Source organism: Anarrhichthys ocellatus, unplaced genomic scaffold (assembly GCF_004355925.1).
Source record: "Anarrhichthys ocellatus isolate YVR2014 unplaced genomic scaffold, GSC_Weel_1.0 scaffold48, whole genome shotgun sequence".
In the NCBI taxonomy this organism is placed as follows: Eukaryota; Metazoa; Chordata; class Actinopteri; order Perciformes; family Anarhichadidae; genus Anarrhichthys; species Anarrhichthys ocellatus.
In genome coordinates this window covers 1,825,593-1,839,729 of record NW_022280078.1, presented here as the reverse complement: position 1 = coordinate 1,839,729, position 14,137 = coordinate 1,825,593, and the positions used below count along the sequence as shown (strand labels likewise).

Sequence of the window (14,137 nt, the reverse complement as noted above, 5' to 3'; positions counted from 1 at the left end):
TAACGGATGCTTCCATGCGAGCCTCTGACAGTGTTTGTGTTGGCAGAACAATTCCTCAGCCGCATCTGCTTCCGCTCTGATTTTTACTCGTCTCTGGCGGTTTTCTTTTGTTGAGGCATACACTACACATGCTGCTTTGATTTTTAAAACAATGAACCTTACTCCTAGGAGGAATTAGAAAAACAGGGAACAGATTTTTAAAAATATCTAAGGGCTATTATCCTGACAGTTTGAAGGATTTTTCCCTTTTTGTTTTCAGTCCCATTTGTTTGATAGTTACAAAGATAATTCCAGAACTACTCAACAGACTTCCTTGGAAGTTTGTAAAATGTAAGGCCTCGGCCCATCAAACGTTTTGCAAACAGATTACCCCAACTCCTTTTTACAAATTTTATTACATTTTTACAGGATTTGACATATATGGATGTACCTTCAAAATTGGTGAGCTAATGTGGGGGTCATATCACTCCACTATAGCAGCTCTGGGGGGGCTGCTGGTGGGATCCTTGGGGTGTATTGTGAAGCTTCCATGTATTACAACCTCCTGGTGAAAAGGGGCAGCTGGAGACACCATGTGTCATGACAGTTGTATTGTGTTAGAGGTGTTAAAGATTGAGTGTTTAGGATTTAGCAGCATCTAACAGTGAGGTTGCAGATTGCAACCAACGGAATACCCCTCTGCTCTCCTCACCTTGTTCAAGCGTTTCTGAAAATTACGGTAAAAAATACAGTGTGCAAGTTTGACAGTCCCTCTCTGGAGCCAGTATTTGGTTGGTCCATTCTGGGCTACTGTAGAAACACGGCAGACTCTGGGAAGATGACCCGTTCCCTAGATATGCAGGGCTGATTCTAAGCAAACAAAAACACGATTCTTTGTTTTTGAGTTGATTTTACATTAATGAAAACATAGTTATGAATGTTTCAGTAGATCTCCCTAAATGTTTGTTAGAGCTCAATGCGTTTTGTGAGTTACACTGAATGTAAACCGAACAGAAAACTCCACATTGCACCACTTTTGATATTTTTCATTATTAAATTACTTGATTGTGGCATCTGCATTGTTCTCCATTTTACTCGAAATGTTGTAGTTTTTCATTGCAGTTTTAAAGACTCTATCATCACGTGCTTTCTATGTACACACATATTAGGAATAGGGATCTAATGAAGAAAAACAAAAGTCAGGTGTTTCCTCTTTTATGACAGTGAAAAGATTCTGGGAAAAGTCCTTGCCTGTTCTCCATTCATATAATCATGGGTTCGATTGTTGTATTTAAGAATAACTTAGACACAATTGGTTGTAAATAGTTGATATTTACACGTAAAAATAAATACATCTTCAGGAATTGTATGCGCATATATATTTTTATATGATAGACTCCAGAAATGACATACAAGACTACATCAAATGATGCATACTCAGCACTGTTAAAGTCCTTATTGATTTTTCTGTGGGGTGATTGTTGACGTGTATGACACTTAGGGTTATGACACCAGAATGGCTAATCTGTGCCATAATGGACCCTTGCCAAATGCTGTTGAAAATTTAAATAAATCTCTCAGATTTTTTTTTGATTTATTTGTTGTTCCAATGACCTTTTGTTAGAAGACATGCAACCTTCTCAGCTTGGATTAGTGTGGGATTATTTGCATGACGGGGAACAACAAGGACTTATAAAATGCTGAATATCTAGATAGCAATATTATTACGTTGGTTAATACATCTGCTTTTGTTAAATATAAAAAAGCATTAAAGAGTAAATATAATCACACTTAACGATCGTTGCAGTCAACTGAAGTATACATTTAGGACCATCAAACATTGCACACCAACACCAAATTCACCATCGCATCCACCAATGCCTCAGCATAGTGTAAGTTATGTGAACCAATGTTTGTACAGCATGTAGTGAATAATAACTTGTGGTTGAAAGTGTTTACCCGAACAATAAAAGAAAAGTGCATATAATGTCAGATTTATCAACTGTGACTATTTTGTATCTACTCGTCTGATTGCAGTGCTATTTCCTTAAATTCCCTTAATGACTTCAAACTGAAATTTGAGGTTGCATGGTTTGTAACTCAAAGACCACCTTAAAAGGATTCTCAATCACCAGCATTTGCATTGTTTAGTGCTGCAAACCTGCAAGATCTGTCCCTCATGTTTTACACTGGTGTATAACATCTGGACCTTTTTTAGACTCGGAATGCTTACATAAAACTTTGGTAACATCACATGGGAAAAAGACCTCTGTTAAAACCGCTGCTCTGTTCACTTCTTTTTTTCAGATTCCCTCCTACTTGATTTTCCCAACTTAGCAACATGCAGTTTAGTGGTAGCCAAGGAGCTCGACCACTGAACTAGCCAGCACTATTCTCAAGGATGGCTCTCACAGGATTCATCAATACCAAAAGGGGAGTTTGTTGAAAATCCGAAATGACTGACTATATGAGTGTTGGAGACAAAGGAGAGTTATGTGGTAACTATTACTCGTGCATTGATACTAGAAGAGAATCCACTTTGTTACATTGAATGAAGTAATTGATTAAAAACAGCCAATTGTGTAACTGCCATTCTATTTAGAGTTCCCCAATAATTTTCTCTAATAGGCAGAAACTGTTATAGGTCATATCCTTTTCAGCCACTCAATATCTTTGAGGCTTCTTGTGAAAAACACAAAGTACTTAAAAGTCACTTTACGATTATATACGATGTTTATGTCTGCAGCGAAAGGACTGGGTTATGTTTTAAAATGTCTGTATATTTAAGGTTAATGTTTGCAACAGAATTACCAGAAACGGCCCTGCATTTGGGCTCTTTGCCAGAAAGTCATCTATGGAGTCTGCTATAGAATGCATGGCAGTCGATGAGGTCAAGCTTTACACAAAACTATATCTGTCCAGACGTGTCTGGCAAACCTGCAACAACACGTTATGTAAGTCAGATGTTTTCTACGGATAATTTCACAAGCGTATTTTGAGTAAGATAAAGAGCTGACACAACTAAATATATTGAGTTGTATGTTTCGAAACACATTGTTGTCTGTTTTGAAGTGGATCTTGACCCCGTGTGTAAATATGTTGCGTCTGTACTTCCTTTATGTGAGAACCGATCTGGTTTTTGGCACCATTTTTGACAAGTGAGGTCATTCTGGGAGACCCTCACTTCTTTAAGGGGAGAGGGAATAAATGTTGTCAGTGGACGGTCCTCACTGGTATAGAAGTTCAAGAACGTGTGTATGTGTGTGTTGGTTGGGGAGGTAGGGCTATTTCAAAAGGCAGTCTTTCCCTTTAGTTACATTCAAACTGTAATTATAATTTTCTCGCCCTGTTTTGGATATTTTGTAAAATAAGTCTTTGCTTCTCGAGCTGTACTTGCAAAAAGGTAATTAATTACAAATACCTGATTAAAAAAAACCCTGTTTATTTTCATATTAACTAACTGCTGTATGAAACCACCCTGCCCCCCCACCCACCCCATCTCTTCAGACTCTGCTCTGGCTTAGTTGACCAGGAGCTCCTGGTACTGCACAGAGCGAAGGAAACGACCAAAGGAGTCCTTCTCCATCAGGGCGAAGATCCTCTTCTGGGCCAGGTCAAAGGTGGTAGGGGAGAGATCCACCAGGTTCCTCAGGGTCATGTCCTTGGTGAAGTGATCAATGTTCACCTGTGGTGGAGGAGACAAACGCAAACTAAATCAAGTCCTGTTGCCTGGAAAATATTCTCTGGAGAAGATCTAGGAGAGACCGCATTGATATTTACAACAACTGGTTTAAAATAGTCAGAGACTGATTGTAACTCTCTGCAATAAAACAAATATATGTACACTGACTACAGTAAATCAGTACAAGAAACAACAGTTCCTTCTAAAATGCAGTAAAGTAGAAGTCACGTCTCTGGCCCAAAATGGAACTGCCTTAGAAAACATGGCAAACATGTGTGTGTGTGTGTGTGTATGTGTGTGTATGTTCTCATCCTTGTGCTGTTCTCTGGCGTGAAGAGTCTCAGTACATTCTGTCTGTAACCTCATCTGTTTACACTCAAGCGCGCCTGTATTTCTCCTCTACACAGTCGTTCATCTTCAAATGTATGCAAATTGTTATACAGGCAGCTTTCTCTCCAACATTTCACTTTTCGTTCTCTTATTTTGACTGCACCGTTGGCTTTTAAATAGCTTTGTCAGGAGTGAAATGGTGCCTAAATAAAGGCTATATTACTCATCTTAACCTGCTGACAAAATCCTCTTTGCCAACATAATGAGGGCACCAGCATCAGTACCAGTTTCAGTGACTCTCGTATTAAAGCGAGTGATATTCTTAAAATACATTTCTGTTTATAGTTGTTGAAATTTACACATTTACAACCCAACAGCAGTCATGTCCCGATGGGCAGGTGGCACCTTGCATGGTAGCAGCTGCCATCAGTGTATGAATGGGTGAATGGTGATATGTAGTATTAAAGCGCTTTGAGCTGTCGGAAGAGTAGAAAAGCCATTACTAGAGTACAGTCCATTTGACCATGGAGGAGAGGTTTTGGAGAGAGGCCTGAAGTGTTGCAGACTTGCTGACTTTTGCTAGATTTAGCAACTTTTGGAGCAAGTGCTGCTGGCTACTTTCATTGTAAAAAGAGTTGGCACTGGGCTAGGTTTTTCGGTTGAATATATATATATTTTTTTATCCAGCATACTCTTGTTAGTTTCTTAAGATTAATAACACTAGCTTTAAAGTGAAAGCTCATGGTTGAAACGTGGGTGCCCATCTATAAAACCTCACCACTTGATGAAATCTGTCTATTCCATGTGGTGTTGAAGGCATAAAAAGGGGCGAAGTCTCAGGAATCCCTTACCTCTCTGGGTCCCTCAGACTGGATGAAGTCTTCGTAGATCTTTTTGGCCTTGGTGGCCATTTTCACAGGGTTCTTGGTCTTCTTGAAGTCCTCGCAGGTCATCCAGAACTCAATGTTCTCCTCACTGAACTCTGACTGCAGGAAGCTGCGGAAAGCGGCCAGACCATCTGATGGAGAAAGGAGAGGAGGGGTTGTAAGAGAGAGAAAGGTATTAACAGGCCATATAATAGAATATAGAACAGCAATTGATATTGAAGGCCCTTTTCATAAACACATTTTAAAGTAAACATGCTGGCAATTCTGAATGAGCCTCTGAGATTGCACTTTTCCATGTTCCAAGTTTCAGTGACTGTCTAAAACACAATGTCTCTGTATCAGTTTAAACATGTCGAACAATGTCACATTCATGCAAACACCAACACAAGGTCTCAGTGCTAGATTAATCCACAATATTGTGTTTTCATCCACGTTCCCCCTTGTGGTGATAAACAACAAACACAGAAAGCCAAAAACCATTCATCAGAGCTAACTGCTATATTTACTCAGCCTAACGCTTTACATACAGCACTAGAGAAATTAAGTGTGAGTCACAAGCTGATGTTTCATCATTTTAGCTTTGCTTGGGCATTGTTAGGCTGTAAATATAAGGACCAGAATTATATATTCAAGTTATGAAATTGATTTGACACTTCTGCTGTTAATATATTGTCACTTATTAAGACTTTAAGGACAAAATAAGATTTAAAACTACATCCGTGATGCATCTTTTTTTAGTCACACCTGTTTTACAGCAGTGACATTGCTGCCTTTCGCAAATAATCAGATGAGCGTTGTGTCTCTTTCCATAATGAAGCGGTCACATTTGAAATATAATGGAACATTTACATAACAGCCACTTAGGCCCAAAAAAACATTATTTTAACTGATAGATGAAGCCAGCTATGTTCCAGATTCCATGTCTTATTAAAGCTTTTATTACATGATTTGCAGAAGTGAAGTAATGGAAAATGAAAGGAAGGCACAATCAACATTATAAAGTGGTGGCATATACTACCGAGGTTTGGTATTTTTATAGAGGAAAGTGTGACTTCCCATGTTATAGTATTAGTTTTCCCAAAACTCTCTGGATGGAACAATATCAGGAAAAGGCGATGTTTTATGCAACATAAGGGAGGAAAATATCCCCTTTTTCCTGATATTGTTCCAGCCAGATAATTATAGAAATAAAAAACATACTATACTTCTATTTACAAAAACAGCCAACTACCTTTCAGAAACGTCATAAACAGTGTCCGAAATAGAAACAAATTTTATTTGGATAATTGTGAAAACATAGTGGTTATTCTAAGATAAGGATCCATAATAAGACTTGAAAGAACCACTCATTTGAGCAAAGAACATTGTAGTTCAACATAATGCCTGCGAAGGTCCCATTGTCTGAATGAACATGTGCGGCAGATGATAAGCTTTTTGCTGTGGCCTCAGGCTTTTATCTCCAATCTAAAAGGATTGGAGAGCTCTGAGTCGCAATCAAGCTCTGTTTTTTGGACAGACCTTCAGTTCAAGAACACATAAAAAGAGAAGCACGCACTCACTCACTCACAGGCACGAACGCCAATTTATGGCTGTTTGTGTATCAGAGCGGCAACAACCAGCAGGAATTGTAGCTTCAGTGTTTGTCACGTATTCATGGTTCTACAATATTCTGTTAAAATATGTCTGTTAAATTAATTTCAGTTTTAATTAACTTCACTGACCCTCATGGGTTGAACAAGTAGCGTGATCGTTGAAACTGAAGAAGTGATTAAAAACTGCACGGACAACAACTTGAAAATTAGATTAATTTCTCCACGAGTGCCATGTTATTTATCAGAGAGTAGTCATACATTATTTATTTCCTGTTGCATAATATGCATTGAGTTATGCAATTTTTTTGTGTAAGGCAAAGGAGGGCAGTTCTACATTTGAGAGGAAATAACTCAGAGAGAATCCCATGGGAATTAACAAGAGGGATGCCATAAAGAATAATGTTAATGCAAAAGCTCAGATAAATGATCAAGGCGCAGCAGTTTGCAACACCCGTGCAATAAATCAACGCTGGCGGAATCATTAAGAGCTCTCCCTGGAGATTTTACCAGAACACACACAACCTCCATGGACGGACACATACATGGATGCATAATGCACATTCATGCAGGCATGTAAACACAGGCCAAAACATACATCTCTTTGCCCTAGACTATGCAGAAGGAGCCACTTAGAAAGGTCTTTTACCACCCATTGAGCTCTGCAGAGGAAACGCTGCTCCCTTTACATGCAATATCAGCTGCGCAGTAACGTCTGTAGGTGGATCTGTTCAGATGTGCAGGGGCAACTTAAGTGACTTATCAGCAGGAGAGTTTGCACGTACCGCTAAATACCGTTAACCATTAGAGTTAATCATCAGTCTTGCTGGCTCTCAGGCTTTCTCTGCACTTTGTAAAGTAAACAGTGGAGCCATGTATGGTGTGTCAATGTGTGTTTCTTACATTTGTTTCAAATCAACACCTACATTATATATATATATATACATACACACACACACACACACACATATATACACACACACACACACACACACACACACACACACACACACACACACAATGTGTGGAATTTAAAAGACAACAATAAGCCGTTAGGGTGTCGGACACATGCCGTGCCATTGTTGTCAATGTATAGGCACGGAAGGCGCTCAAAAACGAGAGCCGCGCCGTCGCGGTAGGTTTGGGCGCCGGCTGCTTCTAGAGCTAAACAATCTGGACCACAGACAATATTTCAAAACATACTTGAAAAACAACGGCTAGAAAAGATCAGCTCGGAAATCGGGATTTCTGGTAAGTAGGATATGAATGTAGGGCCTCAATGATATGATTTGCTGGTTATGGTTGCTAAACAACGTCAGGCGCAACCTGCCTCTGCACCCTCGCAAATTGGCAGTATGCCAAGGCCTAATAAGGCATAGAGATGTTTGTTTTAAATCTTCCATTGATAAAGAACCCCTGTTAAAAATTAAGCTCATTACATTTTATTCATTTGCATTTTCAAGATTTTGTTGCCAATGTTGAGGTTTGAAAACCTGATTATGCATCCGGCAATACTGAAAATTATTATCTTCATTCAATTAAACAAACAAATAGTCACATGGCTGTCTAACACACAATATAAATACATATAAATGTACAAATGATTAACGAGCACACAAGCTATATATTGCTGTTATGGGAACCAAACCCTGCCAGGTACCTGTTTCAACAGTCTACTAGACAGAAACCAGACCTCGAAGGCATGTTTGCTCCTTTTGGAATGGTTAAAGGTAAACCAAAGTTCAAGCTGTTGCATAAGGAAGACTGCAGCTTTGGCTGGTATGAAATCATAGTGTTCTCATTGTTTGGTTGGAAGGAAGTCAACAAAGTGAGGCTGCAGAGCAGCACAACCTTAACATGTCTATTTTGGGATTTAAACAAGGATTATTTTTGTGTGGAAATAAATGAGCATCCATCAGCTATATGGAAAAAGCTGGTTTGAATAAATGGCACCATTATGAGGAGAAGAAAGATATATCTGCAAGATACGTGCTACCAAGCTACATGTAAGCATGAGACATTACATCTGATATTTGAGGAAATCACTTAAAGCCATGTTTTTTTTAAATTAGAGAATCAGTTAAAAAGGTTTTTAGACTAATGTTACGTTTGCTGAAGAATATATATTACTTTAAAATGTTAAGTAACTTCCTTGATGTTGTTATACAGAAACAAGGTGTTAGATTTTCATTATTGAAGCACCTTGATTCTAGTTTGTGATTCGTGAAATTGGGCTATGCTACTTGAATTTACCCTGTGGTAAGTAGGATATGAATGTATGGCCTCAATGATCATGTTAGGACTGTTCATGCAGTCACATTATGGGGACGAGAGTGTAAGAGAGGGCAAACTTACAGCTGTTGTTCAGGACTCGGTCCAGACATTCACGCCACTGAGCAGCCTCCTCAGGAGTCGGCCTGCACACAAAATATCTCAGTTCAGTCTGATCTTCAGAAAAACTTGTTCAAAGTATGCCAAAAGTTTACAAATACAATACCATTACTACTGTAAATAAGTCTTTATCATTATATAATGAACATTGTTTTTTATAACAATACATTTAAGATTTTCCACTCCCCCCCCAAAAAAAGAATATACAATACAAACAGCATCAGACCCTAACTCCCCCCTCCAAAATGTCCATAATGGGCAAGAAAGAAAAGAAGAAAACATCCAAGTACAATTGAGACACTGCATGAATTATCCTGTTTGTATGTCTATTTTCACTTGCATAATGTTGCAGTGCACTCAGCCTGTTGTTTACCCAGACTTACTGAGTAGTTTATAGATCGCTACAGAAGCCCTATAGGCACCCAGCAGGGCCAGCGAACGCCCAGGACCACCCACACTGGGAACGCGACAGCCCCCCCAAAACCTAACGCCAGAGACATCCACAGGGATGATCCCAGTCCCAACCCAGATGCCCCCCAGGACCCCCAGACGAGAGCCGCACATTCCCACCCGACCAACCCCAACCCCGCTCCAGGGAGCACCAAAGACCCCTTCAGAGCACTCCAGCTTCAAGTCTAACCATGGACATCAGCATTAAGACACATCCTACTTTGAAAAATTGGTTTCAAAAAGTGTTTTTTTTTCTTAAACAATCTTTTCTGAAGGTAAGTGTGAGAAAAGCTCTTCAAGCTACAAACATGATTGAGGGGCTTCCTCTCTAGGACTTTACACAACAATTTGTTAGCAAACATTATTATTATTATTACTCGAAATAAAAACTCAGAGTGAAAACAACTACGCTATGAATACAAATTTGACATTTTTCCCAGTTTCCCAAAACCAGACTGCATCCTTTGATCTCTGCTGACAGATTCAAATCTGGAAAACATCCACCGGGATTGTGTCTGATGTATGTACCGGGCCAGACATGGGGAGCATTTAGACATTTGGCTGCTTCCAAAGCAGCTGAGATGTCGTCCCCCCCCCCCCCAAGAAAATTAGCTGGAAGGACCAATTACAGGCGTGATGCGTTCAACCAATCAGGTGTCTTAGTAAAAGAGCAGAAGTGTCATCCATCATTTATTGTACAGACTTTTTTTAATACGATGTCAAGTACATCCTGAGTGAGCACTTTGCAAGGCTAAAGTGTGTTTCAGCTTAACCGTGTGAGGATGATAAAAGGTGGAACATACATCTGCAGCAGGGGCTGAAGCCCCCCTAAAATGTTCTTCAGCCCCCCCAAATAATTTGGCTTTAATAAAAAAGAGAACTTTTTTTTTTTTTGGTGATGCCATTAAATTAAACTATTGTTTCTCACATGGACAAGTTATTTATAACTCTAACATGCTACATATGTGTGTGCGTTCTGGTTTGTGTTTTCTCCCCCTTCAAATTACAATCCAATAGCCTATCATCATACTTAACGATATAAAGGTGACACTGTCAGGTCCACTCTCCATCCATTGTGTGCGGTCCCTTTAAGAATTAGGATTTGGGAGCTAGTTTATCCGTCTTTCCTTTACAAGCAGGAAAATTATTTCTCTCTCTTTATTTGAGAAAAGTTCATATTTGTGTTGTGAAATTTCACTATGACCCTGAAATTCAGTCTCTTGTGTTATCATATACTGAATGCAAGCAAAACTACAGAGCAAAATCACACTCTTTCTGATTGAACCAATCTATAAACTGTCTGAAACAATGGATATCTACGGCACCAAATGGGCCCCAAAAAAAATTGGCGCACAAACATGACACTCCCCTTGGGGCTAAGCCCCCCCTGTCTTTCAATCCAAGAAACGCCCCTGATCTGCAGTAATCATACACCAAGTCAATTCAAACAAAGAGATTTAAAACTCTGTACCTGGATGACAACGAATGCTTTTACAATATCATCTTTCGATGAGAAATGTAAGGGCTGTTGTTAATTATCAACATGAGTTACAGTGACGGGAGAGTAATAAAGAGTTGTATGGTCTCCACCACAATGACTCTAAAGGGAACTAAAACAAAGCTTCACGACTTTTATGGGTTACTTTTAGATAAAGTGCTGCTTTTCTAAAAAATAATCACCATAATATTTTAAGAGGAAAAAAAACACATTTTATACATCATATAAATGATCTGTAACCCAGTCTTTTCAAGGTGATGCCTGATAAAATGAGGCTTTGTAGCAAACAGTGACATTCGAGCCCAGTCAGTATCTGGTTTACACTCCAGCAAACTCCCCCCCCCCCCAACTCCACAGACATTAATCTTTGAGGCAGAGGCACAGAGAGAGACTCACTTCTGCTGCTTCTCCGGCTTCTTCTCAGTCTTCTCGGGGTAGGGGATGATGAGGTCGATGGCATTTTCTGGCTTCTGCAGTAAAATGCCCAATTTCGACTTGATCTCTTTCGCCCTGGATGACAGAAAGCAGACGACATGTGTGACTTGTTTTAACTTCAATTAATATTACTTTAAGTAATAATAATCTAGTCATGATGTTTACCGAAGCTTTCAAGATGATAACTCTGATGTATTGTATTTATACAAGACACTAAGATTACATTTATAAGTGTCAGTTGGCTGATTAATCAAATTCAGAACTTCATTCGCTACAAAAAGAGTTCTTCATAAAAAAGGTCTCGTGTTTTTGAATAAGGAGCTACAGCTTAAAAACAAAATGGATTTCTTGTTATTTTTTAATTATTGCACTTTTTTGATTTGGTCAGGTGTTTTTTTTTTGGTGATTCCGTCCCATGAGTCTCATATTCAGTACAACAATTTATTAAGTTTTAAAGTTACTCTGCACATTATCTATAATGTAAAAATGTACTGTAATTGAATGAACAAAACATGAACTTCACACATTTTAAAACCAATAATAACCAAATTGTGAAAATGTTGTTATATTTTGACTAATGTAAACCTTTTAAAAAAAAAGTTGTTCTTCAACTCTGCAGGTTTAGAAACCTCTCCGACCTCCCTTCAGCTTTGAGAGTGCAAGCAACACAATACCTTTTGTGTTTACCTCTGACGCTCTTGACTAATCTGCACAAGCTATTGCAAAATATTCTTAAAACACATAAGCGAGCATAAAAACAGTTCAAAAAGTCTGTTGAAAAAGGATTTTCACAAAACAGTAATTCATTTCAGAAAGTAAAAAGTTCACAAAAATGAACTGAAAGCCTCTGAGTTCTTCCAGATGGAAACTCTTGACCCGAGGATGACAGCATGTGTTTTAATTTATTAACAGGGTAAATCAGCCACTCTCAAATGGTTTGAAAAGGAGCCACACTTTATCAGATCCAACCACTTCTAAGACATGACAGGTAAAGGTAAAGTGATGATGCAGTGCTCACCTCACCAGGCAGGTTTGGGGTAAAGCAGCTAATCCTTTACACATCTTCCGGTGCTTTCAGTTGCAGTAATTGAGAGTGAATTCAGTTGTCTGTGAGTCTTTGCTTTCTGACTGTGTTTCAGCTGGTGGGGAGTTTTATAGGGACACCCTTTGGGCTTTGGGCCAACAGCTAAGCCAATCAGACTGGAATGTGTAGACGGCTGAGGAGGGGCCTGTTTGCTTTGAGGATTCAATTAACCGACAGATCCAGGAACAGTGTGCAGTTGATATTATGATCTAAAGCTATATATGAAAGATTTTGAGGCTATCAATTACAATGAGTATCACATGCTGAGTTTTTTTTTGTTATAACATGTCTTAATGGATTTTGCATTTGCCAGTTGCCTTCATTTATGCCTATTTGCTCGATTTCCCTTCATCATCTTTTCATGGTTCACTGCGTTCTGCTACAACAGCTTAATTTCGACAGAAATAAAATTAAGTTGCATCCGGTGTACAGTGTTGAAAATCAACATTGTAACTCACATTTAGTTCTTATTTTAACTTTAGTTGGAGCAGTTTCCGTATTTTGAAGTTGGTCAAAAAGGCTCCAACACATGTTGATTTTATTTGCAATTTTTTGTTCCCCCAGTGTCAAATAAGGATGTTTGTAGGCCAAATTAAAATTGCATTTAAAATACCATAGCTGCTCTAGAAGTGACTCACACATGCATTTTCGTCTTGCCACTTATGTCTGGGTGTCGATTCCCGAGTTTTGGGACCCAATACTAAAACAACTTTTTCTGATACTGTGCCTTATGGTGCGTTCACACCAAACGCAGCACGAATTCTTCGCGCGAGTAGATTACATACAAAGTCTATGCACAGACGCGATGAGACTGGCGCGGCGCGAATTTGCGATGGTGCGGCGCGATTGACGCAAATTCGCGTCAAACGGCAAAATCGCCCCAAACGCGTGAGTTCAAATTTTTCAAATTCGCCGAAATATGCGCGTTACGCCCCGGCGCGATAGCCTATCAGCGTTGAGATGCGTCCCCTGTCATCAATGACGTCCTGCCGTTGTTGAATCAGGAAATAAATACTGTAGCCGTCTGTGTTCACCCAGAGCTCTACGATACCTCATATCAATAGAGACCGGACCAAACTATGTGTATAAATGTGTGTGTAAACCACATGGTACAAACAATGAATATACGCTGCCGTATTTACGTCTAGGTGACGTTACTCTGTGTTGGTGGAGCTGCTACAATGTTAATGTCATTGAGAAGACAAGTAGCCTACAAATCGGCATCATTACGTAGTTATTTCGGAGTCCCTTTTTGTCGGTTTATTGCCGTTAAATCACAGCCAAATCAGTTGATTTTGTGTTCATACAGCTGTAGTAAACAGCGACGTGTGGCTTGCTAGACACAGTGAATACACTTCGATACAATCACGAAGTGAACACGGAGCTCCTCTGGACAATGTTATGAACCCAGACATGACGGCGTTTAGTTTCCCGGGATATCTGTGACTTCCACAACACGTACGAAGTAGAAATAGGTTATTTTTTCCATGGTTAATGGCGAACAGTTGAACGGCTTTCAGCGCGATAAGTTCCGGCGCGTCCAGCGCGAATGAACACAAATAGTCCCCGGCGAGACCGGCGGCGCGAATGACGCAAATACGCGGCGCGAATGATTTGCGCCGCGTTTGGTGTGAACACGGCATTTACTTTATTTATTTTTTTCCAACGAAACTATTCTTCTTTTAGCAAAACAAGGCTAACTTCTCAGATGTTAAGGGTTGTCTCAACACAAGCAAGAAGAAATGTTTATTTTTATTCATATCACACTAGCCAACATGCGGATTGCTACTTCAGCAACATCAAAACAAGCTC

The 14,137-nt window shown here is 39.4% G+C and overlaps 1 protein-coding gene across 1 annotated transcript; it reads right to left on the bottom strand.

Moving 5' to 3' along the window:
* Nucleotides 1–1,168: 1,168 nt before the first annotated feature.
* rgs5a (regulator of G protein signaling 5a) lies at nucleotides 1,169–12,354 on the bottom strand. The gene is made up of 5 exons (XM_031869753.1): nucleotides 12,260–12,354; nucleotides 11,203–11,316; nucleotides 8,823–8,884; nucleotides 4,843–5,009; nucleotides 1,169–3,664 (listed from the first exon to the last, which is right to left on the bottom strand). Exons 1-5 carry the CDS (start codon nucleotides 12,301–12,303, stop codon nucleotides 3,500–3,502), a joined length of 552 nt encoding a protein of 183 aa, XP_031725613.1. The 5' UTR covers nucleotides 12,304–12,354; the 3' UTR covers nucleotides 1,169–3,499.
* Nucleotides 12,355–14,137: the final 1,783 nt, after the last annotated feature.